This window comes from Perca flavescens, chromosome 11 (assembly GCF_004354835.1).
Source record: "Perca flavescens isolate YP-PL-M2 chromosome 11, PFLA_1.0, whole genome shotgun sequence".
NCBI classification, from domain to species: domain Eukaryota; kingdom Metazoa; phylum Chordata; class Actinopteri; order Perciformes; family Percidae; genus Perca; species Perca flavescens.
Genome location: NC_041341.1, coordinates 15,865,776 through 15,889,734, shown reverse-complemented (window position 1 = coordinate 15,889,734; position 23,959 = coordinate 15,865,776). Strand labels below are relative to the sequence as shown.

At 40.7% G+C, this 23,959-nt stretch overlaps 3 protein-coding genes across 5 annotated transcripts in view; 2 read left to right on the top strand and 1 right to left on the bottom strand.

Annotated features, from left to right (window-relative positions):
* cmss1 (cms1 ribosomal small subunit homolog) overlaps positions 1-819 on the top strand; it is a 32,987-nt gene extending 32,168 nt beyond the window's left edge. For all 3 annotated transcript variants that reach the window (XM_028590540.1, XM_028590539.1, XM_028590538.1), the window contains exon 10: positions 515-819. In XM_028590540.1, coding sequence (XP_028446341.1) covers positions 515-598 — 84 coding nt within the window. In that variant the 3' untranslated portion in view covers positions 599-819. The remainder of the gene's footprint in view (positions 1-514) is intronic.
* A 96-nt stretch (positions 820-915) lies between these two features.
* Positions 916-4,644, top strand: tmem30c (transmembrane protein 30C). Its single transcript, XM_028590537.1, is given in 8 exon segments — positions 916-1,599; positions 1,842-1,958; positions 2,267-2,374; positions 3,051-3,107; positions 3,109-3,142; positions 3,243-3,389; positions 3,482-3,694; positions 3,898-4,644. Coding segments are annotated over 8 exon segments (1,062 nt in total). The 5' UTR covers positions 916-1,401; the 3' UTR covers positions 4,086-4,644.
* dcbld2 (discoidin, CUB and LCCL domain containing 2) lies at positions 4,636-23,930 on the bottom strand. Its single transcript, XM_028590536.1, has 15 exons — positions 23,507-23,930; positions 19,989-20,213; positions 18,337-18,474; positions 13,773-13,824; positions 13,616-13,688; positions 11,324-11,457; positions 11,060-11,100; positions 10,478-10,693; positions 9,620-9,744; positions 8,952-9,099; positions 8,701-8,847; positions 8,514-8,607; positions 8,388-8,437; positions 8,163-8,297; positions 4,636-6,665 (listed from the first exon to the last, which is right to left on the bottom strand). Exons 1-15 carry the CDS (start codon positions 23,607-23,609, stop codon positions 6,247-6,249), a joined length of 2,100 nt encoding a protein of 699 aa, XP_028446337.1. The 5' UTR covers positions 23,610-23,930; the 3' UTR covers positions 4,636-6,246.
* Positions 23,931-23,959: the final 29 nt, after the last annotated feature.

Here is a 23,959-nt window from a genome sequence, read left to right as displayed (position 1 = left end):
ATGTGCACTAAAAGGCTGCTGAAGGGAGAAAGTTTTTCACCGTGTTTACCATGACTCATTTTAATCAGTTGTGGAATGTAACTAAATACATTTACTCAAGTACTGTACTTAAGTACAATTTTGAGGTTCTTGTACTTCACTTGGGTAATTCCATGTTATGCTACTTTATACTTTACTTCTACTTATGTACTTTAAAGGCCAACCGTGGTCCAATATGCAAACTTCCACCACACATACACTGAGAATGGACTTTACAGTTAAGTAAATCACTTCTTGTGTCCAGTAGTTACATTTATTTTAAATGATCTATATTTGCATATTCATATAATTTGGATTATTCAATGAGGGAGGAGGGGTAGATGTAACTTTAAGAATTTCTAAAAAAGTGATTGAGCTTATTTGTGGAAAAACCATATCCAACGCAAACTATTATTCAAAGCGGAGTATGTTTTATTGGTTTTAAATCATGTCTGAAGGGAAGACGTTATATGTCATATTTACATGTCTATTTCAGGTCAAACTGGACTTTATGAAGCTGCTGGAGAGTGGTATCCTGAATGGTTGTAAAGAAGACAAAATCAAAATTGGACTATTTTAACTGCACATTGCTGTGTGCTGATAATCCACATGACACCTTGATGTTCCTCACTACATGCTGAGGGGTCTCATCCTGTTTGTTTTTCCTTTGTGTCAGTGGGAAATCTGTGCTGTGCATTTACTATTTTCAGAGGCCGTGTCAAATGTACGGTATTGTTTGTTCGCTGTTGTCCATCGCAATGTCCCAGTGTTATGGGTTGAATAAACGGACTCAGAATGAAACCAGCATCCTTTTGTTTGTTTAGTCTGACCCTGGGAAGTCCCTCCTACTGAGAATGTGAGGTCATGACTTTACTTGCCCACTAGGAAGTCCCATTTATCATCCCATCCTTTGATAAAGGATGGGATGCAGCACGAAGGGGGATCGAAACCAACAGATTATCTCCGACAGCAAATTAGAATAAAGGTATAAAATACACGTCTGTGTCTTTTATACCTTAACGTGAATAAAAAGGAACCTGTGTTTGTCTCGGAGGAAGGTAGCATAATGTAACCACAAAGAAAAATGGAAGTATCAGAAAGAGGTAGTTAAGTAAAGGATTGTGGTTAATAAGTAACAGGCCACAACAGTCTCCCCCTGCCCTGCAAGGCCTGCTGGGAAAATCTCTTGGCAAGCAGAGTGTTTGTGTGTGTGTGTATATATATCTGTGTGTGTGTGTGTGTGTGTGTGTGTGTGCGCGTGCAGGGAGATATCGCTGAAAAAAAGAACCGGAAGAGAAGATAGAGCAGCACATTCTCTGACACACTTTCTGGATCTCCAGCTGTTACAAGTTCCTCTTCTGTCCGTAACCGAAGGTCCCGCTCATGGGCAAAGTGAAGGGCAAGTCTGGGCCCTTGGCTCGGAGGCCAGACAACTCAGCTTTCAAACAGCAGAGGTTACCTGCATGGTCTCCCATGCTAACAGCTAACACTGTGCTGCCCTTCTTCTACTTAATGGCTTTGATATGTATGCTGCTGGGAGTATGGCTGCTTCTTACAGTGCAGAGCACACAGGAAATAAAGGTTAGTGTGGTTGTTTCTGAAAATTGCACTTGCTTATTTAGTATTTTTTTTGTGGAAATATTTGTAGTTTAATACACAAAGAGTGTGTGTGGGTGGGTGGGTGGAAGAGACCGAATGCCCTCGTGTGCAATAAAAAAGGGAGTGACAAAGAGAGGAAAGATCCAAGGGTGTGTTTTGAGTTCAGTAAACAGGAACATTTTATTTGCAATTTATTCTACTCTAACTCTCGCCTGTCTTTTCAGCTGGACTACACCGAGGCGGGGACATGTGACGTGTGTTTTGAAAAGCGTAAAAATGTGAGCAATGCAGCCCAAACCTGCACCTGCACAGTTGTGTTTTCCATTAAGAAAGCATTGAAGGTAAGTTTGACAACATAGTGTGACAAAGCAATATCAACTTTTGGTTCACTTGCAAGCCTTTGCTAGACACCTAGTAATCTAATTATGGTTGAAAGCTCTGAAAAAGCTTCTATGAGGACCTTAAATTAAGATTATTCTGTAAAACTGCTATTTTGCTAGGTCAAGTATTAGCTTTCACACTTGATATCCAAGCTCCATTTGCAGTGCTTTTATTTCTGGTCCATCCTGTAAATATTAAAGTCAGTCAAAGACAGAATTCAGCCCGACAGGCACATCTCTGCTGATGGTATGTCCTGCTGCTGTTCCAGGGAGATGTCTTTTTCTACTATGGCCTCCAAAACTTCCATCAGAACCTCCGCAGATACATGGACTCCAGAGATGACGGACAGATGGTTGGTAGGAAGACAAACTTAAAGGTAGCTTTATTTTATCACAATAACATTTTTTAGACTCATTATTTACTGTCAGAATTTTATGTCGACCTAAAATACAGACAATAAATGCCCTCAGATGGCTTGTTTGAAACTGAAATAGTACGCTGATTTGTTGGCCTTTTGATGTCGTGGTGGAAGAATTACTGTATTTTACTTAAGTTAAAGTAGAAATACTATAATGTATAAAAAGTCTTTAATCTTACGTAAGTGAAAGTGCTAAAATTATTAACCGCAAGGTGTACTTGGAGTATCAGAAGTAAAAGTAGCATTTATGCAACAGAATGGCCCCTTAGTGCTAATATTGTTTAATTATTACTGATAAATGATTGTGTTAGTTGCTTGTTCAACTTGTAGTTGGAGGAGATGAAGCTAATTTTACCAACTGTATATACTGTTGGGTAGTATATTATATTAAAAATCATATATTGTAAACTGATCACGTTTTCCATGTAAAACCTGAATCTTGAACGTAATTACAAACTACAGCTGTCCTAAATGTGGAGTAAAGAGTACAATTTTTCTTTGAAATGTAGTGAAGTAAAAAGTATTAAAACAAAAAAAAAAAAAAACGTAATGAAGTACAGTACTTTATTAAATGTAAAATTTTATTGTGAAATTACCTTCCTGAGTTTCACCATTAACCTTGTTTCCTGACTAGAACCCAAGTTCATACTGCGAGCCATTTACGAAAGACCCAAATGGTCTCCCCTTTGCCCCCCTGTGGGGCTGTGGCCAACAGCATCTTCAATGGTAAGCACCACTCATAACACACACACACATCAATCATTGCATCCATCCTCCACTTTATTTCCACTCACACTGGACTCTTAACTCGCATCTTTTCTCCCAGACTCCTTCACTCTGACCTATCATGGTTCCAGTGGTCCTTCAATTCCGGTCCCTCTGTTACGGAAGGGCATCACCTGGTACACGGATAAAAATGTCAAGTACCGCAACCCAAAGAATGACAACATGACCCTGGCTCAAGTATTTGAAGGTAAATGAAGGATAAAACCTTTTTAATGAAACACAAAAAAATTGTATAAAAATATAATCATTCATAATGTCTGATTTGTGATTGCTACGTAGGCACAGCACGGCCTCTGTACTGGCAAAAGCCTGTGTACGAGCTTGATCCCCTCGACCCGACCAACAACGGCTTCATCAACGATGACCTGATCGTATGGATGAGAGAGGCAGCCTTCCCCAACTTCAAGAAGCTCTATGGGGTTTTATACAGAGATAGCCAGCCCTTTACTAAGGGTCTGCCAGCAGGGAATTACACCATCAACATATCCTACAGTATCCTTTCACTGCTATCAGAGATGTATTTCATGGGAACTTTGGCGTGGGCACGTGTCCTATTGTGTGCATTAGTTTGTTTTGTCTTATCTGCTAATAAACAGTTTAACACAGGGACTTTTTTTAAGACAACAGGCTGGCTATTTGCCATTGAGCTTCTCTTTGTGATCACCTATTTTCAGCCTTGACATCTGCTTTTCCAGACTTCCCTGTGCAGTACTTCCGAGGCAGAAAGGAAGTGGTGCTGACCACGCTGACCTGGTTTGGAGGTCAGAACCATTTCCTGCCCGTTGCTTACCTTGTAACCAGCTGCCTGATCCTATTGGTAGCCATCCTTCTCACTGTGGCATGGTGGAAGTTTGGGAAAAATGGAAAAAGAATGGAAGAATGAAGGGGTTAGACATGCACTGGGAGGCCGAGGAGTGAAAATCTCACAAGCACCTGAAAATAATTGTCGTGCTACTTTGGAGAAGAACATTGATAAAAGCACATGAAGGAGAATGGTTAAAGCAAATTCATGTGTTGGAGAACCAATGAAGAATTAAGTTTGACATCAGGAAAATGACTTTCCCTATCATTTAAAAATGTTTATGTTGCTCTGAAGAACACACTGAAAGCTAGGGGTGTTAGCACAGGCTTCAAGCTTTCTTTGATAATTTTACTTGAACCTTTGCATTCTTTAAATACATATCATGCACTGGAATTATTTTAACATGATATATTATAATTATTATATTAAGAATTAACTTTAGAAGAAGTTGTAATTTGTGGATATGGGTTATTACAGCACAAGGGTGAGCCAGTGCCAATGCTGAAAATGAATGTTTAATAGCACAAGAGTCTACAGCCATGCTAGCAGCTCTGTGCTAAATGTTAAAATCTGTATGCTTACATGCCTGTAATATTTTGTTATGACAACAGCTGAAGATAGTAATAAAACATTTCCTTTTTAAAAACTCTTTATTTCTCTTATATACAATCAGTGAGAGCCACATAAACACAATCCCTCTGTGACCAGGGACCACCAAAACTGATGGAGATCGCCTTGGTTATTGAACATAATCGGTGGCACAGCTGTGTGAATAACACCTTCAACCAGGGGAGGTTGCTATTATAAAGCAGCTTGTTCCGTTTTTCTCCATCTGCACTGCTGCCACGGTGTGGCAGAGTGTTTGGTCAGATTAGTACCACAGGTGGGACAGGAGAGGAATGCAGTCTAACTGGTGCTCCAGACAATAACTGAACACATCCTATAATACAACTATAAGCCGCATCAAAACCTGTCCGAAAAATAAACGAAACTAAAACACACAGGACTGAATTATCGAAACATTGATACAAGAAAGGAACACTCAAATGCAGTTAGGACAGATCAAACACCCATTAAACACGAGACAATCACCATGATGCACGCATAACCTCTTAAAGTTCAGGACAAACACACAGGAAACTATGAAATGATCAGCTGTAACAGATTAACCCATTTACCTCTTTTCTCTGTACCTTTTTGTTTGCTAAGAGATCAACAAATGTTTTTTTTTCCTACATTAAGACTGCTTTAATGTTTATTTGGCTAAACTTGCACTGTTGTCACAATTGGGAAAGTTGCTTCTGTTGTGAATTAACATTGCATAAACTGAAAGAGGCAACGTTTGGTCTTCGATATTACATAAAGTTATCTTCTCTTTGTGAAGTTCAATGGATTGATCTTCCCGAGCAGCCTTTTCAAGTTAACATACAACATCTCTGACAAGGTTAAAAACAAAACTACTTATTGTCATTAAGGTGTCCACGACAGTGCAACCACAATTCTTTGATGTGTAATCAGTAAGGGTAGTGGTGGGCTAGTTTCAATAGAGTTTCTCCTCATCAGCAGGATGTGAAATTAAAATAAATATCAGTAAATCATCTGAGAGGTTTGCAGTAATGGGATTACTAGAACTATACACAATTTCAAGTCATGCTTTTTATACAAAGTAAGACAAAAAAGTACCATGGAAAACTAGAGTTTCTCTAGAAAGGAGGAATTCATTGACTGTGGATGTGGGGTACTTAATGCAACATGCAGTTAATTCCCTAAGAGAACCCTTTAGAGTTGATGAATGTAAATCATCAGGTACATTTCAGTTGGTTCGGTATGTAACAGAAAAATAATTAAAATCACAGTTTAACAAAATGCAAGAACTACTAAGGATCACAGAACAGGGACAAAGTCTTTATCAATTAGTAGTCAGCTTTCTCCTTTTCATCCTCCCTCCGTCAATCCATCCCTCCACCTCCCGATTCTCACACCTGCCGCTAACACATTCATCTATGTGGTTTCAGTGATAGGACTGTAATGGCACTACACAAGCAGATTGTGGCCATGCAGAATCGTTTAGGCAATACAGACATCTCCAGATGAATCTAAAGCTAAGGTAGTGTTGATTCAAGACTGGAGCCCAAGCTCCAGGGCTCAAAGGTTCACACCTCCTCCTCCTCAGTTAACAACCCTCTATCTTTGTCCGTTGGGTTGTGTTGGGGCAGATTAAGGCTATGTGCATCCAGGCTCTTCAGCTCTTTCCCGTTGGCTTCTGAGTGCTATTCTGAGGTACCTGATAGGTCAGATCCTCAGTGGGTGTGACCTGTCCAGTGGCATTCTTGGGTGTATCATAAGCCGTCCTCCCTGAATGGCTACTGTCTGTCCGCGTGAGCAGGCAGGCCGGCCCAGCACCCATGAAACTACACACCGTGGAGGGCTGGTTCAAAGAGGAGCCCCCCGATGGGTGGCATCCCATATCAACCACTATGGGTGTGGCGTATTCAGATCCCGAGGCTGGTAAGGGTTCTGCATAAGCGTGGTACACGTCTGGTGAGATGGGAGCGTCGTACAGGTCAGGATCGGAGTATCCTGGGTCAGGCCCCTCGTCTGGTTTAAAGGTTGATCGGGCACCTAAAGTCGTAACTCCACTCACCAGGGGCTGAGCATATTCTGGGGAACAAAAAAAAGAGCATGTCATAGTGTATTAATAATCTAACAGTTTATAGGTTACAAACACTCAGCATCGTGCCCAAAAACATCCATGATTTTACCATAAAGAAGGTACCTCACTGAGGTTGTGGCTACTCCTGCACTGCAAAGCAATGTTTTGATGAACAGGTCCCTGTATTGTTTGTATCACAGATGCCAAACTTAACATATATCCAGGTTTTTATTTGTTTTTTAAAATCATGCTATAACATAACAGTAAACAATAAACTTAAGCTAGTGTTAGGTTGTAATATCAAAGCTAGCTCTTTTTAGAGAATTCTGACCTTTGCTCATCAGTTACTAGTTAGGCAAAAGGTACTCTGTGGAGAAACATTACTTTGCATTTCCTTCCTCATAGAACATTGTCAGTCAACATAAATATTACTAGCGTTTACCTCAAAAACTAGCCACGTCAAACAAATGAAAACAGCTGTATGACATTCCTTGTTTTCAGGCAATTTTGTATGCATAAGTTAGTCTATACTCTTTTCGGATGGATGTCCATTTCATTCCGCTTTCTTTGTGTTGGAATTTTAAACTCTGGTGGATTTCGGTTTCTGATGTTACACCAAAACAAGTTCCTTCCCGAGGCTATTTTGCAGCAGCACTGGGGCTCTGTGCGGCACTTAGCAACGCCCATGACGATTGTGATTGGTTTAAAGAAATGCCAATAAACCAGAGCACATTTTTCTACCAATCCCGGAATGCTTTGTGGACTAGCCAGACCCTCCTCTGCAGCGTTGTGTAGGAAGGTCTGGCAATGTGAAACTATGCAACAATTGATGGCTGTAATGTCATATTAAAAGGAACTAGTACAGTACCAGTTGAAAATGTGCCTGTTTGGAACGGGCCGATTGCTTGGCCTGTGGTATTGCTGCTTGTAGAATTCTTCAAAACCAAATTGTACCCCAAAATTACTTACAGAATGACCCCAAACCACTTAATATGCAACTCCACAGACAGAGAACGTCGCAGATTCAGAATGTAATCACAAAATATTACAATGATGCGTTCATCAACCACCAGAACCGGACTGTTTGTGCATGGAGAGAGAGAGAGAGAGAGAGAGAGAGAGAGAGAGATTTGGCGACAGTAATGTTATTAGTGTTGTAAGTTAGCAGTAGACTTAATTAACCTGATGTTATGTTCTGCCTCTGTTTAGAAGTGGTGAATGTAGGCTGCAGCTCACAGCAACTTAATACTATACAGTGTTGGCAAATGGCTTTTTATTGAGTTTCTTCTTAGCAAAATAATAGACAATGAAAAGCGTAGGGCCTTTTTTTCGGCAACCTTATTCCACACAACAGTTGCGATGTTCTTTTCAGCTATCCAGTCGTGCTCCAGGAAAGTGAAGAAAAGTAGGTTTGGTATATCCAGCAATCATGTAGCTAACGTTGGAAGCAAGAAAAGAGTCAAAGGTGAACACTGACTTGAACAGTCACAATGTACAGTATTTACCTGCAGGTTCAGCATGTAGCCTGGGTACGGCACCTCTCCCTGTTAGCCGGCCCACCTCACTGCTGCTGTACCGAACTGAATCCTCGGTCTCCACCATCTTGGAGGGCAACAGCTGCTTCATGCTTTTCCACCAGTCTGCAGCAGAAGCACAGTGAGATACACAGTGAGTTACACCAGAGAAATTCATACAGACCTAAAAGCCCGTGCTGCAGACAGATTACATACCTGTGCGGTCCCAGTGAGGGAGATCATATGTTCCTTCAGAACTTTTTTTCCTACGAAGAGAGAAAAATAATGTCAAACTCAAGTTTTCAAAGGGATTTTTATTTGCATGATAATGAAAAGGCATACCTGTTCCTCCAGTGCCAAGCACAAACCACAATCAAGAGGAGAGCAGTCAGAACCATGACCAACACAGGCACCAGAATTGCTGCCATTGCCACATCTAGCAGCAGAAATATGACAAAAAAAACATCAGATGACAAATGTCTCTATTAGGGATCAAACACGCTTTTTGTAAATAATCAATATGACTCACCTTTGTCAGTGTGAGGAGGCATAGTGGTGTTTCTGATGTCTGGGGTGTGTGTGGTTTGGCCAAGGTGAGGGGGGCGTTTTGTACCCACAGGAGGTGGAGTATGACGAGAGGTGGGCATCCTTGACCTGGGCTCTGGTTTCGGCCAACCTGTCAAAAACATTTGTAGGACAGAAAAGTTAGAATTCAGTAGGAACTTATAATTCTCTTTGTAGGGATATTTGTTAATCTACAAAGGAACCATTTCCACCTACCTGCATTCATTGGGCAGCCAAGCAACTCCAATTTAAGAGCAATTCTCTGGTGCCATAGGGTTGGATTTATCCTCACATACCGGGCCTCAATTGGGGGAATGAAGTTATTCCTCACCTCATGCAGGTAGTTGATGTTGCCTTGGAAAATCTAACGTAAAATGAGAGAAAACTATCTTAATTGTGCCAAAGATTTAAACCAAACTGTAGCCCAGTAGTAGTAGTTAGAAAAAAGAAAGTTCAGCAGAGCAGCTGTTGTTTCAGACAAACAAATGCACTATAAAGGTGATCATTTTCCAACTTGGCAAGCTAATAACTATTTTTCTCCACACAATAAGAGCCTGTGAGAATCCCAGCAGAAAGCAGCTCGTAGACAGCAGTTCCATCCTAACAACCCAGCCACTAAATCCATATCCATTTATTATTAATACCCATGTGTACTGGCTTGTCTACCACAGCACTTAACTCAAACCACTGACTGCTATCATTTCCTGCCATAAACATCTCTTAGTCAATACCAGTTGCTATGGAAACAGTCCAAGTAGGAGCCCCTGCAGCCTTCTACAGGGACATATTTTAGTCCATTTGCACTAATTTGAAGGAAAACAAACTAAAAGCCCATGACGTAATTGTTGCGCCAATGGGGTTTATTGATTTGGTGCTTGTGTTACCTTGTCTTGTGTAGAATTTGCTTCCCTGTAGATGTACCACTGCTGGCCATCGTTACTGTGCACGACCCGGTAGGCTGTAACATAGTACTGGTATTCTCGTAGGGTGGAGCCAGTGGTGATGATACCTAGATGAATGGACAGTAGGAACATTAAGATAATGCACAGTTGGCTCCACTTAAAGTTTAAACGCTTTGCTTGTGAATCTGTGAGGCTGTACTTAGCCACAGTGCTAAATGCTAATGTCAGCATGCTAACATGCTGATGCAGGTGTAATGTTTGCCATTGTACTATCTTAGTTTGGCATGTTAGCATGCTAACATGTGCTTATTAGCACAAGGCCGAGGTTTTTGGTCAAGTATTGAACAAATTATCATTTTTGAAGAGATCATGGTGATGAAAAGTCAGGGCATTCCCTGAGTGATTATTATTCATCCTGAGGGGAGCATGATTGTACCAAATGTAATGCCAGTCCATTTAATAGTTGTTCATATGTTGCACTAAAAGCCAAAAATAACCTGCTGGTGGCACTAGAGGAAAAGTCAGGGGGTGACCAAATTCATAAGAATTCTTCCTCTTGGCACCATCAATGTCTGTTCAAAATTTCATGATGACAATCCATCTTATAGTTGTTGATATAGTTCAGTCTGGACCATAGTAGTGGCCTGACCTACTGACCTTAACATCCCTAGAGTCATGCTGCTAACACGACTAAAAATCATTATAGGTGTGGTATAACATAAGGGAGCATTTGCTAGAGAGCCTTATTCTAGGCTTACAGTCAATTTAAAAGAAAGTGGTTTTAATGTTTAGTAATTTCAGTGAGAGGGTTTGACTATGAATGTACAGTATGCAGTGTACCTTTGATCCTCTTCTCCCTCTTGAGATCGACCTGCAGCCACTGCTGCTGGTCATTCTGAGAAGATGCCCAGGGCAGCCCCTCTTTTTTAAGCCGTGCCCCTGATGGCGCCCACTCACTGTGCTGACCAATGATGTTGTTCCACTCCCACACAGACGAAGCAGACAGCTGAGTATCCGCAACGCCACCAGACTCTAAACCAAGTGTTCCGTAGCAGCCTGCAAGCACCGAGAGGCCATCATTATAACACTAGAAAATGTTTAGGAAACTGAAAGATTTAAAAAGGCATTAATTAATATATTTTAAAAGTTTGTATGCAATTCCTTTAGCTGCATTAGAAATTTCGAGTCAGATTATAACATCAATCAAATTTGAACTGTGAGCATTTGTAATTTCTATGCTGCAAAAAAAAAAAAAAAAAACAGCAGATTTTTTGCTGCAGACTAATAAAAATAACGGACATTAGGACATTACAGACAGATTTACACTCAATTCTAAATTACAGATGCAGACAGTAATAATTTCATTTACAGGACAAAATTATTACAGCTCCAGATGGTGCTTCAGAAAAAAAGAAAACTCGCCTTTGGTCTTGAAGGTGAAGAGGCTGTTTGACAAAGTTCCTCTGAGGAGAGAAGTGAATAAGAGGAACATAGATCACACCTGAGACTTTATATTAATAATCATTGAAAATTGCCTGGATTTTGACTCCTTTAAAATAATAATTAAAAAAAAGTATTTTTCACATTATGACTTTTCAACAAATTTCTTGCGTTGCGTTTTTTAATTTTTTTCCAATAAACATCTGATTCTAACTGATCTAAGATTCAAAACTAACACTTTCCTACCCAGTGGAAGTGACATTGTTAGCCAGTGTGGCCTCGTAGTGAGGGATGCCTTTGCTGCTGACCACGCTGATCCTCCCTCCCACAGCGTTGGACACCACACCTGCATGGACGGCTGCCACACACACAGGAGAGGACTGGAGAATGAACGGAAAGATGAGATGAGATTATGGTATGCTGGTTATGCACTTTCCTATTTCCATTACAACAAACTAAAGCCAATTATTTCCCCCACATCTGACAAACTGGGAATATTAGCCAAATTAGACTGAAAAGTCACAACTTTGATTAAAACACTATTTTTGCACGAGGCAAAACAACACGGTCACTGTGTTGCTCTTTGTAATATACTTTTGTGTAAGACATACCGGAGTAGGAAGGGTTATCGCCAAAAAGCTTAACTTTGCTTAAATATCAACAACATTACAAGAAAGTCCCACCCCAAGTCCAAATGTTGATACCAGTGCTTACTTTTGCAGCCAAAGTGAATGCTAAACATGCATGTGGGTGGGTGTTAGATCATTGTGGGCAAAGTTGTAAATCATTGGTCAGGACTGCTTAATGGTCATACCATTTTTGCATTAACTACAGCAGCTTGATTTGAATTCAATGAGCTAAAATTTGCTGAACCAATCATTCTCGTCTGGTTATCTTCAGAGCTAGACCAATAAATCTGCTAGCTATATTAGCTTCCAGATAATAACTGTATTGGTATCAGTGTACGTTGACAATAACTAACTGTAGTACAGCCAAACTATTTTACAGAAAATGTACCATGGCATGCATATTTATATATATATATATATATATATATATATATATATATATATATATATATATCCAATATCGATCATCATCGTCCACCCCTAACCCTTCAGGAGTGATACCTCTGGATTTTTTTGTTAAAATATTTAGCGCATAAAGATTTTTTGTGGAAATCAAAACTGGAGCTAAGTATCTGCGGTGGAAAATGCAGGTAAAGCTGCAGAGTTCCTAAAACAGTAGGAGCGTTTAAAAGTAAGCTTGTGCGGGAACAGGCAGCGTGATTACAAAGAACAAGCTCTTAACCTTCAGACCGTGGCAGATAAAAAAAAAAAAAAAAAAATAAAGATGAGTCAGCATGATGTCACTTCTGTAGAGAGGATACTGAGGGGCACTGACTGTAATGATTCACTGCTGGCTGCATTCCTGTCCAAACCTGCTGCCACATCACTGAAAAATGGACCAAAAAAAAAAAAAAAAAAAAAAAAGAACAGCTGGTTGAGTGAGGTGGAATTTTATTACTGGAAAAGACCCACACTGGAATTCACTGCTGACAAGATTGTGTGAAAACTCTGGTGACCCATGGAGGGACAAGCACATGTATTCGCACACACATGCACAACAGTCAAATGCTGCCACAAGCAATCAACACATGCCCTGTGACTCTTAAACTTCCCAAAAACACACACACACACACCACTTCCTAAAGAGCGCCATACTAAACCACTAACACAAAGCTTTGCCCAAAAACCGCCGCACCCTGCCTCCAACAGAGGAAACCACACTAACACACATGAAACGTATGATATGTGGGATGTGGAAATATAGAAACCAGTACATGGATCACAGTAAGAAAACACCAGATTAAAAAAAACAAACAAAGTGAGATGCAGCTTATCCTTCACACTGACTCACTCTCCAGCTTTTTGTCTCGCACACTCAACACACAGCTCTGCTCAGCGCCCTCTTGCAGCTGGACTGGATTAGAGGCTTATTATTTTCGGCCAAACTATTATCTCACCTCCCTTTCACCCGCTGACCCTGCCCCTCCTCTGTTCCTGTGGGGCACCTCACTCCCTGAAGCACACCCCAACGCTCCTCCCTGTCCTCCCATCAGCCAGCAACTCTCCTCCCTCCCTCCCTCTTTCCCTTCAACAAAACCCAGAGCTCCGAGCATGAAGTCATCAGCCAGAGACTCGGCGCCCATGACCTCACACGCAGCGGGGGTGCTGTGAGGTCATCAGTCCAGGACTCGCATACCATGGACCAGAGGCACGTTTACACAAGGAAGAGAAAGAGGAATCAAACGGAAAGATGTGCAGACTTGCAGCACAGTAATGGATGGCGGCAAAAAGAGAACAATAATGGAGCAAAGCCATGAAAACATGAGTAAGCAAATGCTGACAGTCTGGTGGATCCTGTGGGGTAACCGTGACCAAACAGCAGGAGACCACAGGGCACCGTGACTCACCTGGAAATTCAATGCAGAGGACACCACAAAAAGAAAAACACACGCACACTGTATGTGCTCACCTCTCTGTATCCATTAGGTATAGTTCCAGAAATCTCCTCGGTAGATGTCAAGCAGCCTGCTGGACAGTATTTACTAAGAAGAAAGAGAGAGAGACACAATGAATATATCGGACGGCTTGATCACTGCACAAATTGCCCAAAGCAAAACATTATTTACCTGAACTCTGCCTCGGGGAAATCAGTCCCTTTGTCCAGGCAGGTGATTAGATCTGAGAAAAGACAAATAAACAGTATCAGAACAAGTTTCTCTGCATGCTCCTGCTAACCCCTCCCCCATTTCTCTATCAGTTTCTCTCTCTCTGGCAGCACAACAACCTCCAACCCTTCCAGGTAATTCATTTTTAGGGCCGTAACGATACACCAAACCCACGATTTGGTTCGTATCACAATTTTTGACCGACTATTAGATACAAATCTCGATTCTATTATGTTTATACTCAGTTAACGTAATACAACTTTTTTTTCTGCCACAATGGCGTTGTTTTGTCATTGATTACATGTAACTCTGCAACGCAGTAATACAACAGAGACCTTATTTATTAGGGGTGTGCAAAAAAATCAATTCACATTTGAATCGTGATTCAAGCTCTACCAATTCAAAATCGATTAATAGAATTCCAAAAACCTTTTTTTTTTACGTGTATGTCTACTGCAATCACATGGGAAAAGTAACTACATTTACATACTGTGAATATTTTTTTTTTTTTTTCGAGAATCGTTTTCGAATCGAAAATTGAGCCTGAAAATCAATATCAAATCGTGACATTTTCTGAATCGTGCAACCCTATTATTTATTGATATTGATTGATTTCAATATCGATCGATCCAACACCAAAGATTCTTTTGTACCTTAAAATAATGTTTCCAAAATCGTTTCAGTGTTCAAATGAGACATAAGAATAATGGTAATGATAACAGTAAAGGGCTATTCCGCTTCCAACCTGTAGGAGGACTGAAGAGGAAAAGTGCTTTGGTGCCTGCTATAAAAAGGTGATGGTTGACAAGTAGCTAATGCTTGGTCTATAACGTTAGCAAATTCTTGGTGGGTAACATAAGATTACGACATTGTTCAACACGCTCAGTTATTTTTAGTATGATTGTTTTGACCACGGTTAACAACTCTGGGCTAACCCACAAATTCATCAGTAAACTGTATAGATAGACGACTAATCTAATGGTAATTTAGCCAGCTATCTGCCTCACTCTCCCGGCGCTTAAAGTAATGGAGAGCAGTCGTCAAAATTGGGCAGATTGTCCCACAGAAGGATTTTACAATTAGCTTGATTGAAAGTAATTCTTCCAACTAGGGCAGCAACTAACAATTATTTTCATTACTGATTAAATTATAAATTAATCTGGTGACTATAAAATGTCACAAAATAGGGAAAAACCAAAACACAAAGATATTCAACATAAATCAGAGAAATGCAGAAAGTCCTCACATTTGAAACAAGGTTTGGCTTTTAAATTTTTTATTTTTTTTACCATTTTTGCTTAAAAGTCCCAATGTGTAATAGATTTACTGTAATAAATAATAATAATCCGATAAGGCCTTTTTTTCCCGAATATAGCATTTTAGTAAGACGTGGGGTTACACAGCTACTTTTAAACATTATGAAAGAATTGGATATCAACAGGTTTTTGGATATGCGCAAACATTGCATCACCAACCTTTTCAAGAAGGTGGTTAAAGAAATGAAAGAGGGAGCCTGTGTTCACACGGTTCAAACGAGTCCGCCACCAGTTTAAAAACTCTGAAATAATTCTATTTCGCACGCATGCATGTAAACAGGAAATATTAGTAGAATATACATTTTCATTAGCCATCTAAACAGCTTAGTCGGAATATCGTCTTTTTGGAGTAAGAAAGCAAAAACCGGAATATTATGTGCATGTAAACGTAGTCAGTGATGAGACACACCACATATGTCCAACAGGATGATGTGGGCTGCTGGAAACTCTATGTAACCCCTGCAGCGGTGGTCAGTCTCGGTGAGTCTCCACCACATTATCAAAAGGCCCATTTATCTGGGAAACCAACCAGTGAGTCAAACTGACTAATACCCCCCTAACCACCGCAAGTCGCCATGGTGACGGATTTACTTAGCTGTGCAAACTGTCCTCCCACGCTCGTCAAAAAACACACATCAGTTGTTTGTTGTTTTCAATGTAATTCGGTCATACTGAGATGACCACACAGACAGAAATATTACTCTGCTGCACACACGTCACTGCCCTCCCTCTTCTTGTGGCTTCAATTATCTGTTTATCTGAAAATGTTCCACATGACAAAGCATGTCCTTCTAAAATTACAATCACATAGTTACAACAACATTCTTATTTAAGATAAAATGCATTCAAGAATCTAGTTCAGACTATAACGTTATAGTAGCTACAATATTTGTGCGCCTGCAGATTTATGTCTAAACATCAATTATGAAGCTGCCATGTACAAAAGTTTGGTGGCGACAAGAAAGAGTCTTGACTTATGGTTTGATCATATCTGACATCAACCATTTTCCCCACTGTGTTTTATTTATGCAAAGGTCCTCTGTGTAAAGACATGAAACACTGATTAGAGAAGTCTGCCGTTTGTCTTTGTAAAACGTACGAAAACTCAGATGATGCATCGGCACAGTTTATATTAAGTGTACTGTGGCTTCAGAGAGATCTGTGTGTCATCTGTAGGTCCCAGTTTGATGGCTGATTATTCATTCCAGTGATTACTCAAGCTTACTCAATTACTTCCTTATCAAACGTGAAATGTTGCTGCTTTTCTCTGGTCTATATTTTTGTGAATTTAATATCTTTTTATTATAGGACTGATCTGATATGAGAAGTTCTTCCTAAAGAACTTAAAATTGTCTCGTTAGTTTATCAAAATGTATCATTTTATTTTCTTTGTGCATAAGAGATAGTGAGTGAGATAATAAGTACTACAGTGATCTCGGAAGGCGCAACAAGGTGTTAATCTGACGACATTCAATTCAGACGTGTTGAAAGTTATAGGGAAATGTTTCTACCGAAGTGGTAAGATCGCCATTGTGACTTCTAGGTAAAAGGTGCTGATACAGACGAGACAAACAAGTTAATTTGCCATCAGATCAACTTAAAAAGGGGTGTGTGTCTGAAAGGGGCTTCATAACACACTCCTTTAATACTATGATATCACAATAGAGAAAAGGTTAACAGCTTCTAGTCTTAATATAAAACCACAAAATATTATTACTTTCCATTTCTCTCAATTACTTTCACTTCCTCTTGTTCCTGTTCTTCTCAAATGGCTTCATGCTGTCCTCGTTCTCCTCTATCCCTCTCTGCTATCTTTTACGAAAAATAAAATAACAAAACTACTAAAATCACAAATACAGTGACAATAAAATAATTCACCATTTTCACTTAGACATGTAGGAATGTAAAACTGCAATGTGACAAAACCCAGACGCATTGACGGTTGAGTAGAGGTTATATAATCACATCTGCTGGTGCCACCAGTCTGTATTTAATACCATCTGTTCCCACATTAAAAGGGGGGAAACGATCATTTGAGAGGATGGCCAATGCCCACTCGCATGACGACCCTGCACACTGCAGCTGGACTTCCAGATATGTGGATGATTAGAAAATACCATTCACATCAGACCAGCTCTTTATCTCTTCTGTGTGTTTAAATACAATCTGCAATGGTGAGCAAACACCACGTTGTAAATGCTCCTCTTATTTGAGCACTGTTATCACAGAGCTGCAGACACAATTCTCCATTCAACTCAAGTCATCTTCAAACTATTACTCTTTTTTTTTTTTTTATTATGAGCTGCAGACACTGTTTGCTAACAGGATAATTGGAAACGTAGATCATCTTGGATCCAGTAGTTTATGTTGGCCCTGACATATAAGAACAGCAACACTAGACAAAACATTAACTAAACAAAAATATAAAGCATTTTATTAAAACACATCATGCTGTGTTTCCTGAAATGTGGGTTAGAGATTCTCAGGGGCCAAAACGGACCAATGGAAAACCTACTTAAAACAAAAATGCAATAAGTAATTGCCTAAATCAAAAAGAGATGCCTAAATCAAATTGTCTTTGTGATTAATAAAGTGGTATTGAATGGAATTCATCCAAAGGGAACTTGAGGACAGTCAGACCTGATCCTAATTTACCAAAGAATAACTAGACCTGATCCAAGATACAGTCAAGACAAACCGATCCCAAACAGAGAAAAAAAAAAAAACACAAACATTTCTGTCAGGATTGTAAACAATACCTGCTACTATGTCAGTATGATTTCTTTTACGTTTCACCTCAGGCCACTGTAATACCACCACACATATAAGAACTAAGACCTAAAGTACACTTATGTTACCAAATAAGAGCACATAGTAGAGGTTTCAACTTGGAAAAAAACATCCTAGCACAGGTTGAAACATGGATGCAGGAACTTCTACAAATCCTTTGACTATGAACCTTCGGAAAACCCCCAACTGCACAGTGGGCAAGATACAGACAAACTGCAAACTTTTTTACTGAATCCAAAGCTGACGTATGGAGAGACAAAACTATGGAGGTGGTGCAGAATGAAACAAACAGTTTCCAAAACAGCTCTTATACCAAGGGCCAAAAGAGAAACGTAAATAAGCTCGCCATTACCCCTGCCCTGCAGGCTGGGACCTACAGAAGACACACAGACAGGTGGAGTGAGCTGAGAACTTGTTACCTGGGTGTTCGGTGGTGGAGTAGGACAGGTAGAATCCACGTCCGGTGTGGTGGGTCCCACTCATGAACTGGACAGTGACCTGGTTGCCAGATGACTCAATCATCTCCTTTACCTTCAGACCCAAACCGCAGTACTTCACTATTAAAAAGCACAGGATGAGACACAGGAACAGGACAGAGAAGAGCGTCTGGTTATACAAGCCTATTTAGTTTAAGCCTATTAACATAAACAACAACAAATCGAACAAAACAAAAAGCTATATTAGGTTTTAGTGTCTAAAGAATCCTTGTTTAGTGGTTGGTGTAACTAACTGGGCTAATGCCAGGCAAGAGTACATTTACAAGACTTTTGTCACAATGCATTACTTTTTAATACCTTGTAAGGCATTTTCTTGAGGAAACTAAATTCCTAAATTCCATGTTTTTTCATTTTTCAAATCCTGCAGATACCCTGGAGTGTACTTTTACCCCTTGAGCATTTCAAGAAATATATATATTTTTTCTATTTTATTCATTCAAATCACCTGAAACAGACTCAAAATGAATTAAGATTTCCCCCGCAGAAATCAGATCAAACATTTTCCCCAATTTATTTAAGAGGACATCTTTTTCCACCATAAAAATTTTAAACTGGCCAAGTAAATTCCTCATCCACAGCTTGTTTTGTATTAAACTGTGCATCTGTAGGTCTAATCTTTAGCTTAATCTTTATGACGAGCAACTCTTATTGGAAGTGTGCCCTGCAGCACTCTGGCATGAGACCAATTGTGACTGTAGGCTCAATCATGTGGCCTATGTCTTTCACTGCGTTTACATGTACTCGAGTAACCCGGTACCGTCAACTTTCTGAAGCCGCTTGATTTTTTGTGATTGTGTAAACAAATACTTTGGACAGAGAAAGTATTACAGTGAAAACAGTGCAAAGAGGTGAAAGCAATGATTTTCTCTTTGCCCTTGTATCCAAAATATTTGAATGTTTAGCGAAAATTAAAAAGAAAAACACACATCCTGCTCTATGGCATCTGAAAATTATGCAAGCAATATAGGGTTTATGAAACTCAATTAATTAGGTTAACTCAAAAATGCACAGTCTGACTAATGCTGAAAATTATAATAATAAACTCTTCCTGGAAGTCTGCTTCCACAGCTTAACTGGAACTATTTGTTAAGATCTGTTAAGTATCTCTTCAGGCTGCACAGTCATACATCTTTAATACAATTATAAATATTACAACCTTGGTTCAAAAGCATGTTTGGGGTCATGGAGGAAGTCTGTTTACGCCTCTATGTAAGGCAGGTTTCACAGTAAATTCGTATAATAGTAAATAGTAATACGTTCTCCAATTTCCTGACATAACCGGATTCCTTCTGTGTATGTAAACATAGACAGTGAAGAAACTAATGATATGCATACAGACTGGGAGATGGCTATGGGCCAGGTTGTTGTTGTGTGTATAGTTGTCCTGAGCGCCCATGCATTGAAGGCAGAGTGAAAAGCAAGTCATTCTAGAGAGGTTTGCAATTGGTATTTGTGTAAAGAATGAAGAAAAAAAAAAAAAGTGTGAATGTTCAATTTTGTCAGTTTTGGAAAGAAATGCCTCCCCCACCCCCCTTCAGTTCAAGCCCAGTCTAGTATCTGGTCGTCACTCTCACCAATCTCACTCCTCTCGGGTCCGATGCCGTTGTAGAGGCGGAGGTAGTTGACCTGGCAGTCGCTGTCTTCTATGTCCAGCTCGGCAAAGTGAAAGTGGACCCTGTTGCCACGGGGCACGCTGATCTCCCACTCACACACTGTGTTGTTTGGGTATGTCCCCGGGTAACCCAGAGAGGACAGAGTCCCACTGCTGGGGCCAAGTACACTGGGGCCACAGCCATCACCTGCAGGACAACACAAACACTGAGTTTCAGGAGAGGGGGGAAAGGATACCGCTAATAAAAGCACACACAGGGTGGAAACAGGAAAGACGAACCAGAAGAGTTTCGTTTAATTCAAGATTTACGAGACAAATAATCATCAAAAATATGTAAATTGAAACACTGTTCATTTGCCTTTCATTCAAATGCAGTGCGTCTACTAGCAGAGGTTTTGAGTATGCGGCTGGAGCGGTTCTTTATTCATCTTATTGTCAACAGATCACATGAAAAGACCAAAACCAACAATTAATTGATCCATGTGTAGCCATAGACCTCCACTGTTGTCAAAAACAACATCACTGAGCCACACTGTCACACTAGGGGACATATTCCTTCATTACAATAAATTACACATACAGTAGGCACTGTAGTTTGTTTTGAGCGAATCCCAAATACACCGTCCCGATATGGTAAATGTGTATTAATCCGCAGCTGAAAATAGTCTCCAACAAATAAATTGTTAATAATACAATAAAGCTGTTACATTTTAAAAGATGTATGTCTTCAATACTGAATACCAGACAGACTAACACAATGCAAGTTTAGCTTTTTTCATGGGTTTTGCTGACAATACTGTAAGAAAAATATAGAATAACCCCAACTATATCTAAGTTCTTGTATTTTTCCACTAAGACTACCATCTGTTAAGAGGGATCTATCTAAGAGAACAGTGCCTGTCCAAGTACATCTATAAATGTTACATTAACAACACTAGTTTCCTTTAGCACACACAGCCAGAGATTAGGCAGTGTAATAAATCCAAACGTTACTTTCTGTTCTTTGACACAGCTTTGTATATTTGCAGATTTGTTTGTGTACAACAAATAATTATAGTAAAATGTAGTTGGCTTTCACTAAAATTGGCCTTTCCATCTGTTAAATGTGAAATTTGGGGCAACTATAGTGGAGGTGATCAGAGCGATTTCAGCCATAAATCAGAGTTGGTGGTTCAACTCTTGTTTTGCAGAGTCCTTGAGCAAGACACACAACCCCCAATTGACTTGTGTGGCAGGAGACAACTGTAAATTGATTTGGATTGGAGCTTAAATAATTAGTCATACCTATGGTCATACCACATAATTAACGGTTAAGATGATTTAACACATCTTAAATTCAATTTTACCAAATAAAAAAAGGCTACGTTTGCTTTTGTGTCCTCTGAGCTGTCAGAAAGTTGAGACATTGTGTGTTTTGATGCTGTGGAAGTGTACGTTCACACCGCAAGTCTTAATGCCTGATTCTGATTTTTTGCTGAGATCCGATTTTTTGTTTGGCTGTTCACATTACCTTTTAAAATGTGGCCTATATCAGATTCCAGTGTGAACTGTTTGCGGTTTTGAACTGACCCGCATGCGCAAAAGAACAATGACATCAGACGCAGCACCCTGTTGCACTGAAGTTAGGGAGGTTATGGAGGAAGTCAGCATTTTTATTTATTATTCAGCTTTTATTTTTTTATTTTGTATTAAAATGTTTGTGTAATGGCAGCCATGCGCAGGTGCTGAGGAGAAGAAGACTGAAGAGAAAGGGAGACAAATTTGCGGGGTTATGGCTGCAGCTTCACTAAAGAGGTCTGTGTGACCGTACGGCCTGATTTGCACGTCAGGACCGCTACGGGCCTCCACCACTCTGGCTTCGCCCTCGCACACGCTCCACCTCCCCGGATGTGCGGCGACTCGGGCCGGTGGTGCGCCCGACCCCGAGGGACCGGGATCCCACCTCAGCCGGATTTCACTTTCATTGCACCACGGGGCGAACCCCGACTTGCGAGCGCGTTAAACTCCTTGGTCCGTGTTTACAGGCGGGTCGGGGGTTGCCGACATCACCTTTTTACGTGAGCCGATCCCCGCCCTGGCGATGCGACGCGTGGTTGGATAACAATGAGGACAGTCCGCGCCGGTTAACAGCCGCACTGGAAGCAGGGGGCCCCGCCCCTCCCCGCGGGGAGAGTGGGCGCAGTGAGGGTTTTTGAGGTAAAAGTCACATCAAATCCGCCTTGGCTGTTCACACTGCGGTCGCATTGAAAAAAATCAGATCTGGGTCGAATTCTGGACCACATGTGGAAGTGGCCTGAATCTGATCTGAAAAAATCAGATCTAGGCTAAATTTGAGTGTTCACACTACTTCTGAAGAAGCCTGACCTGGTCACTTGACCCCAAAAAAATCAGATTTGGGCAACTTTGGCCTGCAGTCTGAACGTAGCCTAAGATAACACTCAGTCACACTTCATGGTGCTAAGTGGATGTTCTGTGTGCCTGGAGTTATGCAAGAGCCTCTCAGTGGACAATATCCAGATGGACAGGACAAAAACAAAGCTGCTTCCCTCAACTGACTTCACACATACTGAGCAACTGCAGGGCATTCGCAGGAGTTTAGATTACCTTCATGATGTTGTTGTTGAAAAACAAACCACCAGAATACAACTAAAATCTACCCTACTGTTTCATCATCAGTCAGACCTACTCAGAAGATGTATGTCATCACACAAAATACCACTAGATACTTCATGTGCAAAAAACTCAGTTATAATTCATATAGAATTTAGTTACGGTGTCCACGTGTTTACAGTCATACCCCCACTGCTACCCCACGCCCAATCTCTCACCACCTGAGGTTGGCTGTTGGCTCAAAACAAACCTACTAAATATTCGTATTTAGATGCAACGTGGTGTAAAATAAACCGACAACAACCAAACACATTGAGCTTGCCGTGATTGTAGTAGTAAGTTCACGGTATATTGGGTATAAAATGGGCTACCTGGAACGAGAAAAAAAGGCCTAAAGCTCTTAAGTGTGCTGTTGTCTCTTAAACCCAGACTCCATTTAAAAAAAGCTGGCAATTTAAAAAGGTATCTTATCGGGAAACGCAAATAAGTGATAGACTATGTGAATGTACACGTTTAACAAATCACTTAAAGCCACACGTTAATTCAGCAGGCAACTGATTACCCAAGCAGCCGTTATTCCTCCACAAGCTCAATTTTTTTTAGAACCGGTTTGCCTGGTTTTACTACACCCGTCTTTCACAGTGACGGGCGGCGGCAATCGGTGTAAACTAAGCGGAACTCCACGTACACACGGCCATGTAAGGTAGGTTTTAAGTTTGGAGGACAATAACAATGTACCGTTGCCTTACGACCGTCTCTAAACACCTCAAACATCCGTGTTCACGCTTTAAAAACAAGCATGGCCGCATGTCGCTGCGGTTGTTACACACTGTGCTCCTCCAGTTGTCACCGCAGCTGTGTGGCACCAACCTTTCTGCGCTCGACAGCCTTCCCTGGTGAGAATGATGAGAATCGACAGGACGAGAACCCCGGCCCCTGTCGGTCCCCTGCCCACCATTACCGCTCTGCCCATAGCAGCCTGCAGTCTGAATGCATAATGCTCGCTTCTGGACCGGTTGCACGGCTTTAACCTGTACCGATGGTGGGAGAAATACAAAAACTAATCCTCGAGAGCGAGTCCGCGTGTGATTTCCTCCCGAGGATGTCTTTTGCTTGTCGTTTTAACAATCCAGTGGTTAGCGACACTCACTATGGAAGTGCTCCACACAGATACACACACACATTCACACACAGCCAAGCTGTGGAGTTACTTCCTCCACCGAGGCTCCTCCTCCTGATCTGCGACTGGGATACCCGAGTCCCCCAAGTGGTCTGAATGATCCCAGATACACCTACACCCTTCTTCTCCTTCTCTTAATACAT